We start from the raw sequence: 25,104 nt of genomic DNA, 5'->3' as shown, positions 1-25,104 counted from the left end.
TTGGATGGGGTCCTAGAATCTGGTTTGGGTAGAACCATCTACCAGGTTTTCGGCAGCAGAAATAGCACTGGATTGGAACTGAAGAAACTCGGGTTTGAAAACCAGCTTCTTCCTTACTGTGAAAACCTTGGGTGAATCTCTTCATATGCCCAGCTTGCTTCCCTCACCTCACAGGTAATAAAAACCTCACAGGACTAAAACAAGATCACATAAAACTCCAGTACCTTGGCCCCAGTAAGTAACCAAGAAGACCCTGCAGAATCAATAAGCACAATGTATGTGTGTGATAGATGTGTGTGTGCATGTGTGCAATAAGTGGTAAAAGCTGAATATAAATAAAATACAAAGGGTGAGGGCTTCCCTGGCAGTCCAGTGGTTAAGAATCTGCCTTGCAGTGCAAGGGACACTGGTTCGATCCCTGGTTAGGGAAGATCCCACATGCCGCAGAGCAACTAAGCCTGTGAGCCACAACTACTCAGGCCCATGCACCAAGAGACTTTGCTTCAAAACAAGAGAAACCATCGCAGTGAGAAGCCTGTGTACCACAATGAAGAGTAGCCCCCGCTCACCGCAACTAAAGAAAGCCTGAGTGCAGCAACAAAAACCCACCACAGTCAAAAAATACGTTAATTAAATAAAAAAAATATTTTTAAAAATTAAGCAAAAAATACACAGAATGATCACATTCTTATAACTATAATGTGTAGAAAAAATGGCCAATGAGACCTCATAGAATTGAAGATGCTGATGTCTTGACTCCAAAATGATACCTTTCTATTTATAGCTTAGAAAAATATTCGCTGACATGTTCACACGCAGACATGCACAGGGATTTTTACCACAGCACTGCTTGTAATCAGAGAAAATTAGAAGTAATCTAACAGCTCACGAGCAAGAAATCATTAAAGAAACTGTGCTCTATTTATAGAACGAATTATTTCATTAAAAAAGTGAACTAGATCTATATCTACCTACCTGGCTAGATCTTCGAAATGTATTCTGAGCAAGAGAAGTAAGTTGTAGAACAATATGTTCAATATGATACCGTGTATAGAAAATATGGTGGACTTACTATCTATTGGGTATTGATACATTTTTGTGTAATAAAAATATAAAACATGGAAGAGAAGGGACACACCACATTTTGGAGCATGAGTGTTCTGGGGAGGGAGGGATAAGAAAATATTTCAACTGCATCTGTGTGGTTTTCTTCATTATTAAAATAGATCTGAGAAAACATGGCAAGAATGTCAGCATTTCTTCAGTCTGGGTGGTAGGAATGTCTAGGGGTTGTGCAAACACTCTCAGTGCACTTCCGCGTGTTTGCAATATTTCTGACTAAATGTCTGGTGGTGGTGGTTTAGTCGCCAAGTCATGTCCGACTCTTGTGACCCTATGGACTGTAGCCCACCAGGCTCCTCTGTCCATGGGATTCTCTAAGCAAGAATACTGGAGTAGGTTGCCATTTCTAGAAGGCTCTATAACAGGGTAATAACAACAGTTTTTATTACAGGTAGGTTTTTTCCTTTGTATTTCCGACATTGCTAAATTCTGTAATTTTACATTGTATGTAATGTAATGATGAAAATGAAAGCAACACTTTAAAAAAATGACAACACATGTGAAAAAAGCTTTGTGAATTGCTTGAATCATATCACTGCCCCTGCCAATGAGTCTTGTGTGCTTACTCGGATGTTTTTTAAATTCTTTTGTTTTCATCACGATGCTCACAGATAAGTACTATTATTCCCACTTTACAAATGGGGAAATTTAGGGTCCAAGAGAGGTGGAGGAACTTCCCAGAACCAGGGCTCATAAGAGGCAAAGCAGGATTGGAACCCAGACAGAGGGTTTCCTAGACTGCCTGCTCAGGAAGTTACTGCAGGAGAGGTGACTTTTGAGCCAGGCCTTGATGGTCAAGGGACATTTCATTGGGGCATATTTACTGAAATAAGAGCTTTATATATGTTGTCACACAGAACCCACATGAAAACCCTGTGAGGAGGTGCTATTATGAGACCCATTTACTGACAAAGTGGCTCAGAGGAACTATTACTAACCCAAGGTCGCAGAGCTTGGTGGTGACAGAGCCAGAATAGAAATCCAAGTTTGTTCTCCAGTCACCCTTCCCACTGTGCCAGGCAGTGTCCGCAAGTGAGAGGAGGAGAGGGGCATTCTGTGTAGGGGGGCACAGCACATGCAAAGGCCCAGAGGCAGGATAGGGCCTGCCATGTTTAGCTAGAAACTCAGGTATGTGAAATGCAAGAATAAAATCCCCCAGAGCCCAGCCTTCTGTGCAAAGGGCAGGGTTGGGTTTCAGTAGAAGCTGAAACTCTGCTGGGTCATGCAGGATTTTCCAGGGGGCCCGTCCCCACCCACCGGCTCACAGGAGGGACTCTGGGTCAAAGTTGCCGAGAGCTGCTGGAGCAGCAGTTTCTGGGTGAATGAAGCTTGTGTGTGGGCAAGAGGCGAAAATCCCCCCAACTCTCAGGGAGTGATGCTGACACCTTCCTGAGATGGTCTAAAGCCCCCTTAAGAGAAGGGCCCCCTTAAGAGAAGGGCGCCCTTAATGTCAATATCTAGAAGCTGTTGGAAGTCACTGGCACCCTTCCTAGGAAGGCAACACAGTCCTTCTCAGCAGGAGGTATCTCGGGCTTGGAACAGAATGGGGACCAACCCTGGCTCAGCATGTGCCCATCAGCCCCAAGGGGCCCCACCCCTCCCACCATCATCCACCTCCACTCTCTAAACAAATCCAGACCCAAATCCAGGTTCAGAGGGGAAGCTGAGAAGACACGGGGGAATGTTCAGCCTGAATCTCCAAGGCCATCTTGTGCCATTTAGCAGCCGAAGGCCAGAGCGGTCAATGGCCACGTGGCCAACCAGACCCATGAGTTCAAGTCCAGGAAATAAATTTGGGTTCCCTGGGTGGTGGTAGCATGTGTGTTTACCTGCTTTTACATACATCACATGCTCTCTAATTACTTTCCGTTGGACCCACTGAAGTCTCAGTTTTCCAGATGAGAACTCAAACTGACTTGCTCAAGGTCACAGTCACTAAGAGGTGAAGCCGGAATTCAGCTTCTGGTTTCTCTAAATTCAAGCCCACGTCTGGGCTGTGGGGTCGTAGCATCACCCTACACTCCCCTTCATAAGTCTTGTTGTCTAGGAAGCTTCCAAGGTGGCTCAAACTCCTTTCACATTCTTGCTTATCCCAAACCTTAGTCAGGAAGGTGCCCTTCCTCCCTTCCTTCCTTTCCTCTTTTCATGACTCCTTCTCTTCTCCCTCCCTTCCTCCCTCCCTTTCAGCCAGGCTCTGTACCAGCCCCTCACCATGGTGGGGGACAGAGGTATACTCATAGTTGATTATGATCAAGTAGAAGTGCTAATCCGGGCATCAGAACAAAGTGCTTTGCAAAGAATAGAGATGAGAGGCCATAACTTTGACACGGTCAGTTGAGAGGGGTCTTAGAGGATGAGTAGGAGTTCTCAAGGATGAGAATGTGATGGAGAGCAGGAGATATCCAAGTCTTTGCCAAACAACCTGGGGGATCTAATATGTATCTTTCCAGAGGGTGAGCGGGCTTGGAGGCAAGAGCACGTGGGGCAGTGAACTTTCACTCTCCATGTCACCCGTTCTCCTCACCAGTAGCCTGGCACCACAAGGCTTCCCCCATTCTTTCTCACAAAAGTGCTTGAGCCCTGACTTAAATGCTGAGAAGACATTGTTGCTTTCTCAGCCCCTGAACTCCAATGATGGGTAAGATCTCTGGCCAGTGTCTCTCCCCATGGTGTCAAAAGAGGCCTTCAGGACTTCCCTGAGTGGTCCACTGGTTAAGAATCCTCCTGCCAATGCAGGGGACAAGGGTACAACCCCTGGTGCAGGAAGATTTCACATACCACTGGGCAAATAACCCGTGAGCCACAGCTACTGAGCTGGCGCTCTAAAGCCCTCGAGCAGCAACTACTGAAGCTCACACACCCTAGAGCTCATGCTCTGCAACAAGACAAACCACCGCAATGAGAAGCCCACGCACCACAACTAGAGAGTATCCCCTGCTCACCACAACTAGAGAAAGCCTGTGCTCAGCAATGAAGACGCAGTGATGCCAGAAAGAAACAAATTAATTTAAAAGATAAATAAAGAAGCCTTTACACTGGGGCAAGCAGGGAGCCAGCTGAATGTCTAGTCAGTGCCAAAGTATGCTGGACCCTTGGGAAGTTTTGCAGAGGTTTAAGGTGGGCATCCCAGGCTCTAGCAACCAACACCTACTGCTTTGGTATAAGTGTCTGGCTCAGCCAACTGACCTCCCAACCTATTCCCAGCTGCATCCCACCCTCCCAATCCACTCCGCTGGCTGGCGACTCTGTTTCTAAACTCCAGAGTCCCAGGGAGCAGAGAAGTCAAGAAGCCATCTCTGCACGGCCGGGGTCAACATGGCAGAGTTGGAAGCAGGTGGGCTTCCCAGGTGGCGCTGGTGGTAAAGAACCCACCTGCCAATGCAGGTAGACGTAAGAGACACGGGCTCGATCCCTGGGTTGGGAAGATCCCCTGGAGGAGGACACAGCAGTCCACTCCAGTATGCTTGCCTGGAGAATTCCATGGACAGAGGAGCCTGGCGGGCTGCAGTCCATGGGGTCACAAAGAGTCGGACACAACTGAAGCGACTTAGCACACTCTCCCAGGCTTTGAAGTCGAATCTCATCTCTTCCTCTTAATACTAGGATCTGGATTTCTTGTCTTTTTCTTAAAAAGAAATTTTATTGGCCTACAGTATTGACTTAAAATGTGGTGTTAGTTTCAGGCATACAGCAAAGTGAATCAGTTTTACGTGTACACATAGCTACTCTCCCTTAACCTCTAGTATCCTCCGCGACCTTTGTCCACGAAAGTGGTGACATTAACAGCCACCTCCTGGCGATGCTGGGAGATTGAAAGAGAAAATGATTGTCATAGGACCTGCCTCTCCTTAACTACTTGGCACTGCGCTTACACAATCCTTTACTGCAGTTCTGAAGCCCTCAGGTACCACTGGGGTTTTCATAACTCTGTGAGTGGCCTTCCCGACCTGAAATGATGCAGGGTTGTTTCATGGTCTTTATTCTGTGCGGTATGAAAAATCATATATTTTGCTGCAGAAATGTTAATGTACTTGGTTACAGGGGCTGCTCAGGCCCCTGCTGAGACATTATATAACATATGCTAATACTTCACTTCAGAGAGCAAGAGAGCTGACATTCCGGTCATACTCATTTTCCCTCAGAGAGGTTCAGAAACTTGCCCAAGGTCACAGAGGAGGTGGTGGAGCTTGAGAGCAAATGCTGGTCTCTGAGACCCCAGGATTCACATTCTCACAGCCATTCTGATAAACATTCCTTGGAACCAACACAGTGCCCCTCAGCGCACCCACCTCCATACTGATGAGACTAAACACCCACCACGCCCCGGAGCCTCACACAGTCCCTCTTCGAGAACGAAAGGCCGTGTTGTGTGAGGGTGCTGGGTGAGATCTCTTTTAATGTGGCTGTTATAACATTTTTACAATAAGGATGACTAATGCTTACATCGTGTCTGAATTCTCAGCTGGAACTGGGCGGGAGTGACAAGGAGAGATGGTAGAATAGAGACTAGCCATTATTATGACCTTGGGTGAGTCCCTGTCCCATTTTGGGCCTCAGGGTCTCCAAGGTGAAAATGGGTGAGTTGGGCAAGCTGGGGTCAGCCAGAGGGGATTAAGTTCTGTTGCCTCCAATGGCCCCTGATTTGAGGCTGCCGAGCAGACAGTGCTTCAGAACACAGCTCCCGCTGTCCCCACCACCTCCACCCAGCTGTGCAGTATTTCCTAACCAGATGACCTTCAGATTCAAGATTAAATTGTATTGAATCCCATAGTAAGCAAATGATTCCTTTTCCAGTTCTTCAGTCCTGGGGATTGCAAGTCTTATTGTCATGCTTCTCTACTTTTAATGTCTAAGATTTTTTAACACAGGGAGAGCTGACTTAGGTTTGGATAGCAGGCTAGTGAATGACACAGTCCCTCATTCTGAGGGACTCATCTGTTTATATGGATATAATCAACTTATTGAAGTAACATTGGTTTGAGATATAGGAAACTTGGAGAGTTTCAAGGTTTAAATAAACTTTTTTAGATCTACATACAAAGTTGATTATAAAAAATATTTGTTAAATAACTATATATACATAAGGATTTTCCCGATGGCTCAGCAGGTAAAGAATCCACCTATAATGCAAGAGACACAAGAGATATTTGTTCAGTCCCTGGGTCAAAAAGGTCTCATAAAGAAGCAAATGGCAACCCACTCCAGTATTCTTGCCTGAAAAACCCCATGGACAGAGGAGCCTGGCTGCCTACAGCCTAAAGGGTCAAGAAGGGTCAAACAGGACTGAGTAAGCACAAGGGTGAATCATATCACATCCTTGTACACTTAAAACTCTTGATTTCCCATTTCCTCTGGATTAATTCCGAGTCCATACTGATGTTTTCCTTGACACTGCCAACCTTTCCATCTCCGGCTCCCCCTCCCTCTGTAATCTCCTCCAGCGTGTCAAACTAACTTCTGCCTCAGGGCCTTTGCACCTGCCATGACCTCTGCCTGGAATGTCCTACTCCCTGATCTCAGCAAGGACGGCTCATTTCATCAGTCAGATTTCTGCTCACAGGCTCTCAGAGGCCTGTCCTAAATCCCCATTCCAGTCTCTCTATCTGCCTTCCTTGGTTCTACTTCTTTTATAGCACATATTCCTCTCTGAAATGATACTGTTTTTTAAATGTTTTGGGGGAGTTCACCTCAAGGCATATGGGATCTTAGTTCCCTGATCAGGAATCGAACCTGCACTCCCTGCATTGGAAAGCGAAGTCTTAACCACTGGACTTCCAGGAAAGTCCCAATACTAATTTTTTAATGTGTTTATTTGTTTGTCTATTTTCTCCACTAGAATATAAGCTCCTTAAGTCTGGAGCTTTGTCCCACTTCCTCTGTGGCTGAAAACAGTGCCCACTCATAATAGGAGCTCCACAGATGAATGGCAGGAAGCTGTAAAGGTGAAGGGAGGGTGGCCAGGGAGCAAAGAGGAGCCCACCGGGCGCCACAAGGAGGCAGGCAAGATGGTGGCCGTCGGAGGCTCAGCCTGAGGGCTCTCACACATGGCCCCATCAGCACCAGCCTTCCAGACACTAAGCCAACTGGTTCCCGCCCACTGAGCCAGCAGAGAAAGCCATGTCAGCAATTACACCTGTAAAAGAATGAAGGCTTTACAACATCACCATCAAGACACTATCATGATAATAACTGATTCAGACTGGAATCAGCCATAATATTACTATGAGTGGATAAAGATTTGAAGAGGACCAAAATATTTATATATTCTCCGAGACTCTGCCCATAAGAGACATATTCATTACAAAGGAAATAAGTGACTTTACCTAGCAGACAACACTTTAATCCAAGCAACCCGAGTGAGACCACTGGTAATGGGATGAGCTGATACTATGTCCGAGAAGGACTCAGCTTCACTTTTGTGACACTCCTGACAAAATAAGAACAACTAATCATGAGGGACCTTCAGACAAGCCCTGACGAGGAACATTTTATAGAAAAACTAGCCTGCACTCCTCAAAATGATCAATATCATGAAAGAGAAAGAAAATCTGAGCAAATGCTCCAGAAAATCAGCAGAGTGAAACACAATACGTTCCATAGAATTTTCTTTTGCCTCTAAGACAAATTGTTTTGGAAAAATCTGACAAAGTTCTGTAGATTATTTTTGTAGTGATGTTAATCACCTGATTTTGATACACGTACGGTGGTTACATAAAAGAACGCTTTTTTTTTTTTTTTTTAGGACATGTTGACATATTTAAGAGAAAGGGCCATTATGTCTACAACTTGCTCTCAAGTGGTTTAAGAAAAAAATGTGGTAGAAAAATAGAGAAAATTATAAAAAGTATTAACCAGTCAGGGAGTCTGAGTAAAGAGCACAAGGAAAATCTTTGTATTATTTTTGCAGCTTCGCAGGAAGTCTAAAATTGTGCTGAAATAAATTAAAAAAAAAAAAAAACCTAAAATACTAAGCTAGAAAAAAGGCTAGGAATTGAGGAGCCATTGAGATGGTGGAGGCAAAGTGGCTGCAGGAAGCCAGCTCCTCGCCTCACAAGGCTGACATCTTAGAGGCCACGGTCAGTTGTGTTCACCTCAGACCACGTCAGCCCACAGTGCTCCCCTGACATATCCACATCGAGGTGGGGGAACTGAGGACACATGTGGGTCCTCTGGGTGATGTGTGGAAGGGACCCAGGGCACAGCCTGCAGAGCAAACTTCTCACCCCTGACCATGACCCTGGGTGCCTCACTCCCCACTTTGTGCCTCAGTTCCCTCCTCTGACAAATGGGTAGATGTCAATGACTGGCAGCCCTCTGGCGATGAAGTCTTCCAACTCAGCTTGTTGTTGTTGTTCAGTCACTAAGTCGTGTCTGACTCTTTGCGACCCCGTGGACTGCAGCATGTCAGGCTTCCTGTCCTTCACCATTTCCCAGAGTTTGCTCAAACTCATGTTCATTGATTCGGTGATGCCATCCAACCATCTCATTCTGATATTTCTAGAATCCCATCTGGAGAATGCAGCATATCTCTCCAAGAAATTTGATTCATTTGGCAAGTATGTTTACTTTAGCCGAAGGAAAGACAGAAAGGTGGTCTCGCTAAGCAGAATGAGGAATGAACGTTCTCCCTGTCTTGGACACGCTTCTCCACCTCTGCCCCAACTCCCCCACCCCAGCTCTGCTCCCAGGCACCCCTCCTGGAAGAGATGAACACAACTACCAAAAACTTATACCAAAGTATAGAGAAAATCTTTCCTGAAGCCCTATTTCGGAAGAGGCAGCTGGTAGGGATGGGTTGGTCAGAGACCAGAAAGCCACTCTGGTCCCAGTTCAGTCGGCAACTGCATGGCTCCAGTTTTCCGAGCATCACTCTGTGCTCCTGCAAGATGACAGAGCCATGCATAGCTTTGCACACAGCGACTTCACCTCTGTGTTCTCCTCGGCTCAGGGCTCAGTAGGCGATTTTCAAATTGAAAGCAGGGCACTCCATAAGACCCTCAGGACACCTTGAGAAGCTGTCATCTCTGAGGAGCCTCTCATTCAGGACCCCACAGCCCAGGCCCCCAACCCTCGGCACAGACTCCCTGGGCTGGTCTGGCCCTACCTGGAGAGCCCAGCCCAGTTCAGGGTCACAGTGGCGTGGTCAGGATGACCTGGAAACTTAGAGGCTGGAACTCCTAATGCGTTCTGCCACCTCTGATACACAGTGGAGATCCAAGGCATCCTCCTTGCAGGGGAAAAAAGGGGGGTCTTTTTTCCATTACACTACCGTAATCCAGCATACCCCAAGGCCCCCTCAGGCTCCTCCCCAGCCCATCTGCCCTGCCTCCCTGCCCGGGCTGGCTTCCTGGGGGCTGCCTCAGCTGCCATTTTTAGGCAGAGGCAGTTTGGCCGCAGGAGTTTACAAAATGGTGGGCGGAAACCCGGGCTTCCCTCCGCTGTCCCTGTGAGCTCCCGCCCTGAGGCCCAGCTCCACGCCCTGGCTGTGGGGCTCTTTGGGGCCCCAAGGAGCCCTGAGTTTCCCCAGGTACTTCACAGCTAACATCTTATGCAGCCTCATCCCAACCCTGGGCTCTGGAGGTTACCACTGATCCCACTTTACAACTGGGGAAACCGAGGCTGGGCAGAAGCTCGGCTGGCCAGGAAGTGGCTTCTGACACATGAGTCCCTTCTAGAGTTTCTTCACACTCGTTCCATGACAGCCCAGCTGAGGTGAAAACTCTGCAGAGAATGGGAGACCTTTCCTAGAAAAATTGATGTGGATGGGTTCCCAAACCCTGCCATCTTCCAGGGCAGGGAAACATTATGGATTTGGAGTCCCAGGCAGCACAGTGGATAAGAATCCGCCTGCCAGTGCAGGGCACACGGGCTCAATCCCTGGTCCAAGAAGATTCCACATGTCTCAGAGCAACTAAGCCCATGCACCCCAACTACAGAGCCCTTGTGCTGCAACTACTGAAGCCTGAGAGCCTAGAGCTTGTGCTCTGCAATAAGAGAAGCTGCCACAATGAGAAGCCTGCATCCAAGAGTTGCCTCCACTCACCGCAACTGCAAGAGAAACCCCACATAAAGCAAGAAAGACACCAATGCAGCCAAAAATAAATGAATAAATAGAATTTTAAAAAAAGATCTGGCACCTAATAGTTAGCTGCGAGCCTTGTTGAAAACAAGGGGCCCCAGATGGGCTTGCTTATGCTAAGCCCCACATCACCAAGTCGAGACTTTATGGTTTCACCTGACCAGGGCTAGTTAAGTCATCTGCTTGTTAGACCCTGCCATTCCTAAAATAAAGCAATTTTGTGATAACCAACAAAGACCTACTGCATAGCACAGGGAACTATACTCAATATTTTGTAATAACCTATAAGCATAAATAATCTGAAAAACATAGACATATATGTATGCATAACTGAATCACTTTGCTGTACACGTAAAACTAACACAACATTGTAAACTCTGCTCAATGTTACGTGATAGCCTAGGTGGGAGAGGGGTTTTGGGAGAAAGGATACATTAATTTGCATGGCCGAGTCCCTTCACTATCCACCTGAAACTATCACATCAGCCATACCCCAATACAAAATTTAAAGTTTAAAGTTCGAAAATAAAATAAAAATCCCCTTATATACCTGTCCTTTCTGTCAGAGCGCATGCTGCCGATTATAACTGCTTTTTGCTCTTTAGAATTTTTACTGCATTAAAAGATTTTAATATGCCTCAGTTTATCTTTCAACTGACTATTCACTGTGCCATCTGGGAAAAGTCACTTCACCTCTCTGAGCCCCTGACATGTGGCGCTCATAATCAGACTTCACAGGGATGTAAGGAGGGCAAGACAGGTGTATGAATTTACAAAGCACTGCCCAGTTGGCCTGGTGCAGGCAAATGTACGGTCTGTGTGGGCCATCTCTGTGCCAGTCTCTGTGCCTGGCATGCTCACTGCATCCTCATGACACAGCAGTCTGGGTGAGTCAGCAGATAGAGAGCCTGGCACCCAGCTCTTCTGGGCTCTGGGGACCTACCCACCCAATAGGCCTTAGGCCTTGCTCTTCAGATTCTGCTCAAATGGTTCTTTTGCCTGAAATGCCTTTTTTTCCCTTTAACTTTTTATTCTGAAATTATAGACTCACAAGAAGTTGCCAGAATAGCACAGAGAAATCCCAGGCACAGAATAGCACAGAAAAATCCAGCTTCCCCGGATGGTGACCCGCTCTATAACTAGAGTAACTCACCAAAACCAGGAAGTCGATACCCACACAACACAAGGATCTCACCAGCTTTCGCAGGCATTCATTTTTTTTAAATGTCAAAGGAAGTAAATAAATTTTTTAAAAAGTGTCTTTGGGCCTAAGATGTCTTTTGCCATCGTATTTTGGTATGCAAAGCCTTCTTGTCCCCGTGTCCAGCCCCTCTGTGGCAAGTTCAAGCTCTCCTTATCCTGATTTCCAGCTCCCAGAAACTCAGCAACCCAGTGATGGAGAATGTGGGTTTTGGAGATCTAAAACCCGTGTTTTAAACTCAGCATCATGGATTTAAACCCATGGGGTTAAGCTCAGCATCAGCCACAGACTGGGACAAAGTACAGAGCTTTCTGACCCTCCGTTTCCCCACCTATTAATATAAAATAGGGGCAAGCACCCCAATGTCAAGAGAGGAAAGAATAATCATGGCTGGTGCTTGGAGAATGTAAGTCCCCTGCAATGGATGGTGGTTATGACTATCATCGGATTGCACCTGTTGTCGCATCTACCCTGGGCTGACCCTTGTATGTTTTATCACCATCCCCTGTGGCTCAGCTGGTAAAGAATCTGCTTGTGATGCGGGAGACCTGGGTTTGATCACTGGGTTGGGACGATCCCCTGGAGAAGGGAAAGGCTACCCATTCCAGTATTCTGGCCTAGAGAATTCCATGGACTTTGTAGGCCATGGGGTCGCAAAGAGTCAGACACGACTGAGCCACTTTCACTTCAACATTTAACACGTTCAATGTCAAGCCTTCATAGCTCAGTACCAGCTCAGGGCCTGGCACACAGTGAGTGAGTGTGAAGTCACTCAGTTGTGTCCAACTCTTTGTGACCCCATGAACTGTAGCCCACCAGGTTCCTCTGTCCATGAAATTTTTCAAGCAAGAGTACTGGAATGGGTTGCCATTTCCTTCTCCAGGGGATCTTCCCGACAGTTGCTAAATAAATGTGGATAAATGGAGCCCTCTGCTATGCAAGCTCTCCTTTGGCTTATGGTATCTCTTTGACATGGTATCTCTTTAGCTTCACTTAGATCATTCCTGGCCTGGTGGGCAAGGTACATGCACAGCAAGTCCGTGAAGGCCGAGCCTTGTGGAGGGAGGCGGCCCATTTGCTCCCATCCATCCCTTAAAAGTCTTTTGGGGGCCCCAGGATCCATCCCTGAGGCCCCTTGGGGCCATCCCTGGACCCAGTATTAAGGCTGCAAGCCTGGGAGGGTACAATATCTGGGAGAGATGCCTCATCCTTGGAAAGCAGCCAGATGGGAGACAGACCAGGCAGCCTTTCGCGGCGGAGAGAGCTCAGAGCTGCCGGTCAGGAGACCTCAGCTCAAGCCCTGGCAGGTCTTAGCCACAGACTTCGGACAGGGCTGAGCCTCGCTAAACCTCAGTTTCCTCACCTACACAATGGGGTCTTTATGTGGGTAAACGAGCTTATGGTACAAACGACATTATGTTAACCACTAAATCCTGTACTTACATATATGAGATCTTTGTCCTGGCTGTGTAACATTTATAAGTTCACATTTAAGTGGTCACTGGCATGGTATTAAATACCACAGGTCTGACCAGAAATGAATAACATTTTTCCATGATGTTTATTTTCACCGTTATTACCATTCAGGTGATTGACAATGGCTTTAAGGCAGCAATATGTAGGGGTTTTCTTTTTTTTTTTAAGTAAATGTCTTTATACTTTAAAGCATCTATTAAGAATATTAAGCAAATGGTCAGGTAGAATGGCAGCTTTAGTAAACACCTAGAAGGGGCAAGAATGTGGACCCCCCAGAAAATGCTGCTCTTCTGACACACCTCGCCCTGACCAGATGTGGGGAGGAGGGCAGTGATGAGGGTGCGATAGAGGAGTTGGAAGACCCTGAGACTGGGGAAAGCAAGGGATCTCAGTGCAGGGCTGAGGACCCAGCAGGGAATTTAGTTGTGGTCCATGCAGGGGGATGGCGAAGGCTGCATGCCAGGGTGTGTGTGTGGTGGCGGCAGGAGCGGGGAGGTCCTTCTCCTCCAGGCCCCTATCCCAAAGCCTCAAATGGACCACCTGCTTCCTTGTCCCAGGGGGACAGCTGATGCTTCAACCTCAGAATCCGACAGCTGGGGTCTCGATTTAATTCTCGAAGGTTTCTGTAAGAAATGAGGCTGACTCAGAGCAGGCTTCAATATATGTGAACTGAATGAGGGATGCTGTGGGTAGTGTTTCTCACTCATTCCGGATCCCTCTGGAATCATCTGTGTTAGGCTGACTATGCCAGCCCCAACGCCCTAGGAGCTGCCTTGTCTTGCGTTACCACCCTGGTGACAGCCACGTTAACTGTCCCCACCGGGTGTATGACCAGAGAACCAGACTAAGCTGGGAGAAATATGGAGGTGGCTGTCATACATTATTCATAGATGGATAAGACTTGCCAGACAGGAAGAATGTGGGAGATTAAAAAAAAAAAGAATAGTAACCATTTGTTTAATTTAATCCAATCAAGTGGTAAAAGCCCCTGAGTTAGGGGGAGATAGAGAGGATTAGGCTTGTTAAATTTGGATTGTGTGTGGAGAGACCAGTCCAATAAGAGGGCATGAGCTATCCATCAGCAGCACAAGAGAATGCTGTCTCATATTTTGGCAAAACAACAAAAAAAACTGTCCTCATCTCAGTCCACTGATACAGAAACTCTAGCCTGCTTGGGATAAGTCAAGTTACCTGCAGTGGTACCATTATTTTCTCCTTGGTAAGTGGCTTTTAAGCCCAGGAAGATTAGAATTTAAAATACACAGGTGATGAAAAACATAAAAACCCATAGTATTTGTACCTTTTTGTCAAGTTTAAGTTGGGCCAAATTCTGCATGTTGGTGTATAAAATCCTATATTTTCGTGTTTAAGAATTTTTGGCCACTAGAGTTTCTCGGAGAAGGCAATGGCACCCAACTCCGGTACTCTTGCCTGGAAAATCCCATGGACAGAGGAGCCTGGTGGGCTGCAGTCCATGGGGTCGCTAAGAGTCGGACACGACTGAGCGACTTCCCTTTCACTTTTCACTTTCATGCATTGGAGAAGGAAATGGCAACCCACTCCAGTGTTCTTGCCTGGAGAATCCCAGGGACGGGGGAGCCTGGTGGGCTGCTGTCTATGGGGTCGCACAGAGTCGGACACGACTGAAGCGACTTAGCAGCAGCAGCAGCAGCAGAATCTATCACGTTTGTGACTGAGTAATTGACTCCAGTTGAAATTTTAACCTAAAAAATTAAGAGAATTTGACAACGTCTGTAAACATGATCAAACTACTTAAGAGAATTTAATATTCACTTTGTTTATAACTTAGTTTTTTAGATTTATAAAAATTATTTTAAATCCTTGGTAATGCTGTGTTTCTTAGAGGTATTTGAGGCATTTATAAGACAATCAAATACATTAAATTTATAAATGCAGTGTCTGAAAGAAGGCATGGCAACCCATTCCAATTTTCTTGCCTGGAGTATCCCAAGGATGGAGGAACCTAGCAGGCTACAGTCCGTGGGGTTGCAAAAGCTGGACATAACTGAAGTGACTTACAAGCACCCACGCATAAATGCAGTGTAGAATATCTAAGGCAGTGATCTCCAATGTAAATGTAATATATGCTCCATACATCATTTTACATTTTCTGTCAGCTACATTTTTAAAAAGGAATGGGTAAGCTTAATTGATGGAGAAGGCAATGGCACCCCACTCTAGTACTCTTGCCTGGAAAATCCCATGGATGGAGGAGCCTGGTAGGCTGCAGTCCATGGGGTCGCTAAGAGTCAGACACGACTGAGTGACTTCCCTTTCACTTTTCACTTTCATGTATTGGAGAAGGAAATGGCAACCCACTCCAGTGTTCTTGCCTGGAGAATCCCAGGGATGGGGGAGCCTGGTGGGTTGCCATCTATGGGGTCGCACAGAGTCGGACACAACTGAAGTGACTTAGCAGCAAGCTTAATTGTAACAGTAGTACTTTTACCTAACATATCTAAACTATTTTCATTTCAATGTGTAATTAATATAAAAGTTATTAATGAGTTATTTTCACATTCTTTCTCTGAACACATCTCTGAACTCTGCAGTGTATCTTGCATTCCTAACACATCTCCCTTCGGACGACCACATTCGGACGGCACACTGTAGTGGCAGCTAAATTAGACGTCACAGATCTAAGGGAATTAAATCAGCTATATTTGTAAGTGGTATTTATTCTTTAAGGAGGCTTACTCTGTTCAACCTGACTTGTTGAAATATTAATCAAAGAGTCCTTGAGAGCCGTTGTTTAAAAGCCACTGGACTTATAAAGAAAATGAGGTCTATGTATTTACAAGGCAAGGAAATAATAGATTTTTTTTTAATTGTTAATTTAAGAAGCTATTTTTTAAAGTGACCACATATAGCCTTTTCAAGTGCACAGAAGCAGCCCTTGAGGACCTCGCCGACCACAGTCCAGATGGAATTTGAGTCACTGGCTTCGGCTCGGCCCCGGCAGGACTGGCTAGGTTCTTTGTTCCTGCGTCTCTCGTAGTGTCAGATATGACGGATCCCTCAAGGACTGTCTGTCCAAAGCTCCCCGTTCCACACAAACTGAGGTCTAAAGCTGAGAAGCCCTACTACAAGGTGACTGAGAGGCAGGGTGGCAGGGATCCATCGAGGGTCTCCTGACTCCCCCACTCTGCCCTCCAAAACTCCCCAGTCAGGGGTTTCTGGCTCCTTCTCCCCTCCTCTCCACCCACCCTGGCTGATCTGGAAAGTGAGGCAGAACTGGAGGGTAGGTGGACCAACAGGTCTCTGGCCCAGGCCTCTAGGGAGCACCAAGGGAGAATTGGGAAGCATGGGTCTCTAGACCCTGGTCCCTGCCCTGGTCACGCATCAGGACAGACCAAGACCTGCTGAGAGGCCTGCCCAGAATCCAGGCCAGCCTGGCCAGAGAAACTGCTCTGCAAGGCCCAGGATGGAACCTGGAGCTGGGACTGCAAAGGGAAGAAGGACAGGGGAGGCCAACCCAACTCCAGAGAGCAATGACCAGGTCCACCACGACACGAGAGAGCCAGACTCCACGTGCCACATGCCTAGTAAGCCCCCCGGGCCACATGCAGCCATGGGGGCAAAGCCCTGGAACCTCCTCATGGACCTCATCCTCCCAGCTCCCCTTCCTCCCTCCCTCTTCTCTGCTGCTTTTCTTTCTTTGCTTTTCTCCAGTTCCCTTCTGCCCGACTGCCCCTATGTCAGGCCACATTTCCAAGAACTAGGATGTATACCTCTGGGCACCCTTAGGAGGGTTGAAGGGAGCAGCATTTAATGCCATTTAATCACAGAGCAAGGAAACTATTCCTGCCTAAAGGGCTTTCTCCTGGAGTAGGAAATGGCAACCCACTCCAGTATTCTTGCCTGGGAAATCCCCTGGACAGGGAAACCTGGCGGGCTACAGTCCAAGGGGTCACAAAGACTGAGCACTACAAACAAAAGGACTCTCAGTCCCCCTGAACAGTCAAGACAAAAATCACAGTTTGGAGGCAGGATGTCTTTATCACCTCCTCATCTCCCCTTTAACAAAGAGGGCTGGCTTTGGGCTCAAGGGCCGTTACATTCTTTTAACTGTCTGCTAACAAGTCGTAAGAACTGGTTTTCACTGCCATATATTTTTATGCTTATCTTTTCCTTTTATTTGTGGCAAATGATGTCAGTTTTCCATGTGTAAATTGTGACATAAAGTTTCCTTTCAAAACTGAACTTGTATTAGTAACAAGTGAGTCAATTGAGTATAAATGCAGTTTTGAAAACACGAAGTAACTATCCTGAGGGTGGAGTGGGCCGGGCAGAGCCATGGTGAAGTGTAGAGAACGGGCCCCAGGTGCCCTCTGCTCCACCTTCCTCGGCTCTGCCCAGCCCGGGTTCCCACCTCCATTCAGACACCGTGCGAGGCCAGATCCCAGGGCCTGCAGGCCTTTCAGACCCAGAGCTGAAGCCAGCCGCTCATGAAAAACAGAGGATAGAGATGCAGAGTGAGGGGCCCACTCTCAGACCATCTGTCTGTCCAGCTCGGGGGCAGAAAGTGGCCGAGCTCCAGAAGCTCCTGGTAGAGTGAGAACAGGCAAGGCCTCTCTTCCGGACACTCATACGGTGCCAAAGTCCTACCCATACCCACTCCTAGAGCTAATCAGTTTTTCCTGAAGCAGTGTGAAGTCAGGAGGCTGGAAGCACACGCCTCTAGACAGATGGAGGCAGAGAGAAGAGCCCTCCACAGCTCCCCAAATGCTCCAGGTTTCCCGATGGCGCCTTCCAGGGTCTCCCTCACATCAAACTGAAAGCACTTAGCATCTCTACTGCCAAGTGGACCCAGACTTCTGGGCCCAGAATTCTGTTTCCATCCCCATCTCCTTACCCTCCAGACATGAGGGCCCAGAGCAGCAGGACCTCTGCCACCTTGAACCCCACCCTCCGCGGGGGACCAACAAGCATCCGATGAGCAAAACCTTTCCGCCATCTCATGCCTGGCCCAGGTCACTCCAGGCGGTGCCTTGGTCCCCATGAGGGCCTCAAGATCAGAAAGGAGCTGGCTCTCAAGAGACTTTCTGCTCATATGTGCCCTAAACCAGGGGTCCCCAACCTCTGGGATCTAAGGCCTGATGATCCGAGGTGGAATTGATGTAATAACAATAGAAATAAAGTGCACAGTAAATAGAATGTGTTTGAATCATTCTGAAACCATCCCACCCCCACCTTGGTTGGTGGAAAAAAAATGTCTTCCACAAAACTGGTCCCTCGTACCCAACAGGTTGGGGAACACTGCCCTAAACTACCCCCAATGGAGTCACCAGTGGCCACCTGTCCCCTAGTCTGCTTGGCTTCCCCAAATTCTGTTACAGGATGACTCTACCATCCGTGGTACAAGCCTGGTGAACCCAGAGCCTCTGCTTTGGGGTTGAAAACGCAATCATCAGTGAGCCTGCTTCTCTGGAAGGAAAACGGTTCCTTCCTGAAAGTTGGCAAGAAATCCTTAGCCTATGGATAGGAGGTGTCTCCTTCCTCAGACACTGGGAGCCCATTGATAAGAAGCTTGCATGCTGCCCACGTTATTTGACCCTCAGGGGTCCTCTTAGAACTGTCCAGGCACAGCCCCAGCCCTTCACGGGGGTGCCTGTACCCTCCCTGGGCCCCAAATGCTGTTGGCACAGCTGGGGACCATCCTGGTACCAGACTGTAGTCTTAGCTAGAAGGCTCCAGAAACATGAGCATGAGAAAACAGCCAGAAAGGAGGCCTGGAGGGCAGGTCCCAGGCCCTCCCACAGGAATGGCAGGAGGTGAGGAGGGGGCTACCTGAGAGAGCTGCCGTCAGCAATCCAGCAACCACGAAGAAGAGCGCCATGTCTGCCGCCATCTCTGACTGCTATGCGTGCCCGGCGGTGGGAAGCACCATCCCAGGGCCAGGAGGTGGACAGGCCACTGAGGGCCCCTCTCAGCTGCTCTGCCCCTGGCTGCTCCTGTCTGTAACTCTTTCTCTGCAGGAGACGGCACCCTTTGCACGCATGCGGCCAAGCCCAGCCTGCGAATGTCTCTCACGCCTCTGTGCTCTACTTGTGGTTTCGGTCTCCAGGAAGCCAGGCTGGTAATATAGGTGAGGAGAGCCCAGCTGCCTCTACTGCGAGGCCACCAAGCCTGGCTAAACCCTAAGAGTCTCAGAGTAAGACACACATACACACAGGGGCCCAAGGGTCTCCTGAGGAAGAGGGGAGCAGAGCGGGGAAAGCCTCACTTCTGGAGATCTGGTACATAGTAAGTAGACGCTCCATCAATACATGTTGGAACAGTGAAGGAGCGACCCAGTTCCATTCTAGTCCGTGAGCTCTGGCTCTCATGGGATTGAATCCCATACTTTCCCTTGTTCTCAGGTGCCATGATGAATGGGAAGGAGGAGAGTGTAGCTTTGCACTTTCAAGAGGGAGAGACTCCGCCTCCGCGTGAGCATCGTAAATCAGAACAGTCCTAAGAGATGGTTTTCCCCCACCTCCTTCTGCAGGCTGGAGCCACCCCCGGAGATGGCACAGAAGGCTCCAGTTCCCCCTATACCACTGGGTCCCGTTTATTGCTCTGTGGGAGGCAGGCGCGGGAGCTGGGCCCAGAAGGATGAGCAGGTTTTCAACAGGCAGCGATGTGTGAAAGCTGCTGGGCCTTGAGGAGCGGAAGGGCAGGGGGCTTTGCAGGAGCCGAGGCGGCCCCCCAGGGCTCTTTGGGAAGTGCTGAGTTGTCTGGTTGGGCTGCAAAGAAAGTTCCAAAGGAGGCAGGGACGAAGCCCAAGCATAATTAATTCACCATTGTGCTCCATAGGGGGTCTACATGCACATTAAGTCTCTTCAGGTTCGACTCTCTGCGATCTATGGACTTTAGCCCACCAGGCTCCTCTGTCCATGGGATTCTTCAAACAAGAGTACTGGAGTGGGTTGCCATGACCTCCTCTAGGGGATCTTCTCCACCCAGAGACTGAACATGCTTCTCTTATGTCTCCTGCATTTTCAGGCAGGTTCTTTACCACTAGTGTCACCCGGGAAGCCCAGGGGACCTACAGCTAATGCCAAATGTTGTTGAGTCAACGAAGGAAGTGCTCACTTAATCTGGTCGTCCAAACAGAATCCATGAAGAAGTTGAGTCCAAGTCCAGGGGAGTCTGGTTCTCTCCTGACCCTTCCCTGATATGACTCCATCTCAAATTCACTAAGCCTGGCCTGACACTTCCCTCATCCTCACTTGTTTTCATTTCCCTACCTGTGGAATGGGGAGGGGACATCTGAAGTTGCAGGTTGTTGAACCACAAGGAACCAGGTCCCCCTGGGTAAACTCTGTCCAGCCCCACCGGGTGGATGAAGTTCTGGCACCAGCTGAGACTGCCCTCTGGTGGACGGTTATGGAAGCGCATACAGCAGACAACTGCCTCCCACTTCCATTTTCAACTCCAATAAGGAACACTTAGTGAGATCCCTTTTGGAGGAAGAGATGAAACCACAACCCTGCCCTCAAAGAGCGGGTAGTTCACAAACTCAGATGACCAACGGCGGACCAGGGTAGGATGAGCACAGTGGGAGGTCTCCTGCTGATAAGCAGCATCCTGAGAGACACGTTTGGCTGGGCAGGAAACATGGTTAGGCTTCCCTCTCTGGCAATATAGGAGACGGTATGTGCTGAAAAGTTCTCCTGAAACCAAACACACACAAAAGCTGGACTAAAATGTTATAAAGCAGGAGTTCCAAGCCTCTGGGCAACCTCCTGTCAGATCAGTGGCAGCCTTGGATTAGAAATAAAATGCATTAAAAAAAATGCAATATGCTCAAAGTATCCTGAAACCATTCCCTCTGCCTGGTCAATGAAAAAATTGTCTTCTACGAAAACAGTCCCTGGTGCCAAAAAGGTTTAGTGATGCGTGCATGCATGCATGCTCAGTCGTATCCGACTTTGGGATCCCATGGACTGTAGCCCGCCAGGCTCCTCTGTTCATGGGGTTTCCCAAGCAAGAATACTAGAGTAGGTTGCCATATCCTCCTCCAGGGATCTTCCAGACCCAGGGATCAAACTCTCATCCCCTGCATTGCAGGTGGACGCTTTACTGCTGAGCCACTGGGAAGAAAAGAGTTTGGGGGATCACTGTATAAAGCATCTTTAGAAAAGTCTAGCAGAGGTGGCACGAAATTAAGGTTAATTGTTGGAGTTCAGAAGTGACAAAAAGCACAAATCCAAAGAGATCGCTGAGAGCAGAAGCAGAGGTTACCTGAGGTACCTGCTGATCCCAAGAGGCCAAGAACTTCAGTTTGAAGGGACAAAACCTAGAGCTTGAGCAAAGAGTAAAAGAGAATCAGGAACCTCCCGTTCAAAGCAGAACAGTGAACAACACCCACAGTGGATGACCCTGAAGAGAAAAACCTTGAAAGGGAGCTGGTACAGAATTTGCTCAGCTCAGCCTTGACTCTGAGTGAGAGAAAAAGGAACATCAACCCTGAATTTAAAAACAACAGGAGAATTTAAAGAAAGTAGATAGTTGCTCCCTAGGTACTTGGGAGAAACAAATGGGAAAATACTCTCTGGAGTAACTCAGCTTAAACTCAGGCCTCAAAGAATCCCCATAGAAAACGTTCACAGGAACAGAAGTACATACGCAAAAAAAAAAAAAAAAAAACATAAAATTCAAAACACAAGGGTATTGATCAGGATTCTTTAGAGAAACAGAACGAGTAGAATATGATTTATTATAAGGATTGCCTCATATGATTTTGGAAGCTAAGAAGTCCCAAGATCTCAGTTGGCAACTGGAGATTCAGGAGAGCTGGTGATGAACATCTAGTCTAAGTCTGCAGACCTGAGAACCAACAGAGCTGTTGGTGTAAGGTCCAGTCTGAGTCCAAGTCCAAACGCAGGATGAGATCAGTGTCCCAGCTCAAAGAAAGGCAGAGAGAGACACACTCTCTTACTCGGCCCTTCTCTTCCATTCAGACTTTCAGTGGCTTGGATGAGGCTCCCACTCATGGGGGACAGCAACATGCTTCACTCACTCCACTGATGCAAATGTGAATCTCATCCAGAAACACCCTCACAGACACACCGAGAATAATTTTTAACCAAATATCTGGACATATGGCCCTGTCCAGCAGACACATAAAACTAACCATCACAAGGCATTTTAAGTGAGAATTACACATAGCAATAAATAATAGACTTAAACTTTCAAAAGCTTTGGATATTGGAATTACGGTATACATAATATAAAATAAAGATATTTCATATGCTTAAAGAAATAAAAGTTAGTAATCAATGGTATAGATGAGGAATGAGACTATTTTATTTTTGTTGTTGTTGTTGTTTTTTTAACTTTCCACCTCTGCTTTATTGCTAAGCACTTCAGATAGACAGGGACCCCACCTTACCACCAGGCCTCTGGACTGATACAGTCAGGGTCTCTGGCCATGTCACCGATGGTCTTGTAGGGAGAAATAGATCTGGAGGTTTGGACTTCCCCAACAGAACTAGGAGAGAAGGGGCAGAAACTTGCAGAATGCTTCAGACCAAGATGGAGCTCAGGCTGAGGCTGGACCCAGGGCTAGGCTGCTGTGTAGGTCTGGGCCACCTCTTCAGCCCACTCAGTGCCCAGTTCCTCCCCAGACCGTGCCACATGGAACCTGTGAGAAGGAACATTTCAACCTCACACTTTATCCTGAAAAGCATAATGAGACTATTTCAAATGACTAGGGAGATTTACAAAACAACTAAGATAATACCTCTATATTGGATAAATATGATCTTCAGAACTAGTAATCCAAAGGACAGATTAAACATCAGAATAAGATAGCTCCAGAGAGTACTCATGAGCTGGATATATATCTGAAGAACTTATTAAAAACACAGCACAGAGATACAAACAATGGAAAATATGAAACAGAGGTTAAGAGATATAGAAGATGGAACAAGGGCTTGAATAGGTCTAAGCGGAAAATTTTCAGAATTCATGAAAGACACAGTCCTCAGATCCTGGAAGCTCCCTAACCCATGAATGATAAATAAAAAGAAATCTACAACAAACACCTATGGTAGCAAAACAGCTAATCACTGGAGAGAAGATGATCTATAAAGCAGTCAGCTAACCTCTTAATATCAATAATTGAAGCCAGAGGACAGATGTTCTTTTAGAATTATGGACAAGGAAAATAATCTTGGAAGGAAAGAATAAGATTCAAGTAGGAATTGTGATCAAAGGAATACGTGAACATGGACATAAATTAAATAAGCATCAATGATATAAAATAATTGTAAGAATGTCTAATTTGTTGGATTAGCAAAAAAACAAGATAAAAAAGAAGCAGGAAATAATAACAAAGGAATCAGTAAGGAGCAATCAGAGTTTAAAAAGGCCTGTCATTTGCAAGAGCACAAAAATTTTGACTGGCTTTTAACTTTGTTAAAGTAAATGTGCATGCTAAATTAGTGGAACGATTAGTGGGGAAAGCCTTATATAAAACCAAGAAAGGAAAGAAAAAGAAGTCAAATAAGAAAGGCAGGACACACAGGATGGGTAGGTTTTAGCAGACAGAAACAGGTGTAGGGCGCTCCTGGCAGAAGGCACAGTGTAAGAAGAGGCAGGACCAGATGGCGGGAGCATCACTGGGAACTGATATGATACACCAGATACGCCTGTGTTCTGTGTACACAAAATTCCAGGAAGCTGGAAGGTACACAAGCTCGGGGCCCAAAGCCAAGTGCTCATTTTTATAACTCTGGGAGCCAGGACTTTTTTAAATTAATCTTTTCCTTTTTAAAAAAAATTATTTTTAATTGAAGGATAATTGCTTTATAATATTGGTTTGATTGAAGTGCAGTTGCCTTACAATGTTGTGTTAGTTTCTCCTGTATGGCAGAACGAATACAGCTCTATGTTTACATATATAGTGAAGTCGCTCAGTCGTGTCCGACTCTTTGCGACCCCATGGACTGTAGCCTACCAGGCTCCTCTGTCAATGGGATTTTCCAGGCAATAGTCCTGGAGTGGATTGCCATTTCCTTCTCTAGGGGATCTGCCCAACCCACGGATCGAACCCAGGTCTCCCGCATTGTAGACAGACGCTTTACCGTCTGAGCCTCCAGGGAAGTATACCTCCCCCCCTTTTTTGAATTTCCTTCTCATTTAGGTCACCACTGAGCACTGAGTAGAGTTCCCTGTGCTATACAATAGGTTCTCAGTGGGCTTCCTTGGTGGCTCAAATGGTAAAGAATTCACCTACAATGCAGGAGACCCGGGTTCAACCCCTGGGTCAGGAAGATCCCCTGGAGAAAGGAACGGCTACCCACTCCAGTATTCTTGCCTGGAGAAATTCATGGACAGAAGAGCCTGACGGGCTACAGTCACACTCTTTGGTGTCACAAAGAGTCAGACACAACTGAGCAACTAACATTATCTATTTTATACATAATATCAATAGTGTATTATATATGTCAATCCCAATCTCCCATTCACCCCACTTCCCCCGTTTCCCTCTTGATATCCATATGTTTGATATCTATGTCTGTGTCTCTATTTCTGCTTTGCAAATAAGATCATCTATACCGTTTTTGTAGATTCCACATATATGCATTATTATATGATATTTGCTTTTCTAACTTACTTCACTCAATAGGACGGTCTTTAGGTCCATCCACGTCTCCACAAATGACCCAATTTCATCCCTTTTTATGGCTGAGTAATATTTCACTGTATATACGTACCATACCTTCTCTACCCATTCCTCTGGGGGACATTTGGGTTGCTTCCACGTCTTTCTTCAAGCCAGAACACCAATTTGCCAGAACACCTCACGTTTCTGCATCCTGTGGACAGTCCAGACATTTTTCACCCAGACTGCATCTCTCTCTTGACCTTGGCCCAGCAGAGAGGAACAAGCCACGTTATTGAGGGAAATCTGACTCTGACTGGAAGGAAGGGAGGCCTTGGGGCTGCACCCCCTGCCAAGTGGCATAGGGGAAAGTTCAATGCCTGCTCATTCTTAGTGAGCACTTCCTATTGTACTAAACACTTGACATGGGATCCCCTCCTCAATTCTCACAACAACTCAACTAAATAGGTACCATCCTTAACACATCCTTGAAGACAAGGAAACTGAAGTTAAAGAAGTGGTTTGCTCAAGTTCCCACAGTTAAGAAGTAGTAGGGTTAGGCTCTGAACTCAGGTCTGTCTGACCCCAAACCCTGAGCTCTAACCACAT

The 25,104-nt window shown here is 47.0% G+C and overlaps 1 protein-coding gene across 7 annotated transcripts in view; it reads right to left on the bottom strand.

The window, feature by feature from the left end:
* CD6 (CD6 molecule) overlaps positions 1 to 18,948 on the bottom strand; it is a 45,686-nt gene extending 26,738 nt beyond the window's left edge. For 3 of the 7 annotated variants that reach the window (XM_061406519.1, XM_061406520.1, XM_061406522.1), the window contains exon 1: positions 18,690 to 18,942. In XM_061406519.1, coding sequence (XP_061262503.1) covers positions 18,690 to 18,750 — 61 coding nt within the window. In that variant the 5' untranslated portion in view covers positions 18,751 to 18,942. Of the gene's footprint in view, positions 1 to 18,689 lie in introns of all 7 variants that reach the window. The other 4 variants (XM_061406521.1, XM_061406516.1, XM_061406517.1 and 1 more) reach the window with 4 other exon arrangements.
* Between the last annotated feature and the right edge of the window lie 6,156 nt (positions 18,949 to 25,104).

This window comes from Bos javanicus, chromosome 29 (genome assembly GCF_032452875.1).
Source record: "Bos javanicus breed banteng chromosome 29, ARS-OSU_banteng_1.0, whole genome shotgun sequence".
NCBI classification, from domain to species: domain Eukaryota; kingdom Metazoa; phylum Chordata; class Mammalia; order Artiodactyla; family Bovidae; genus Bos; species Bos javanicus.
The sequence above is the reverse complement of the archived record's forward strand: the minus strand, read 5'-3'. Positions and strand labels throughout refer to the sequence as shown.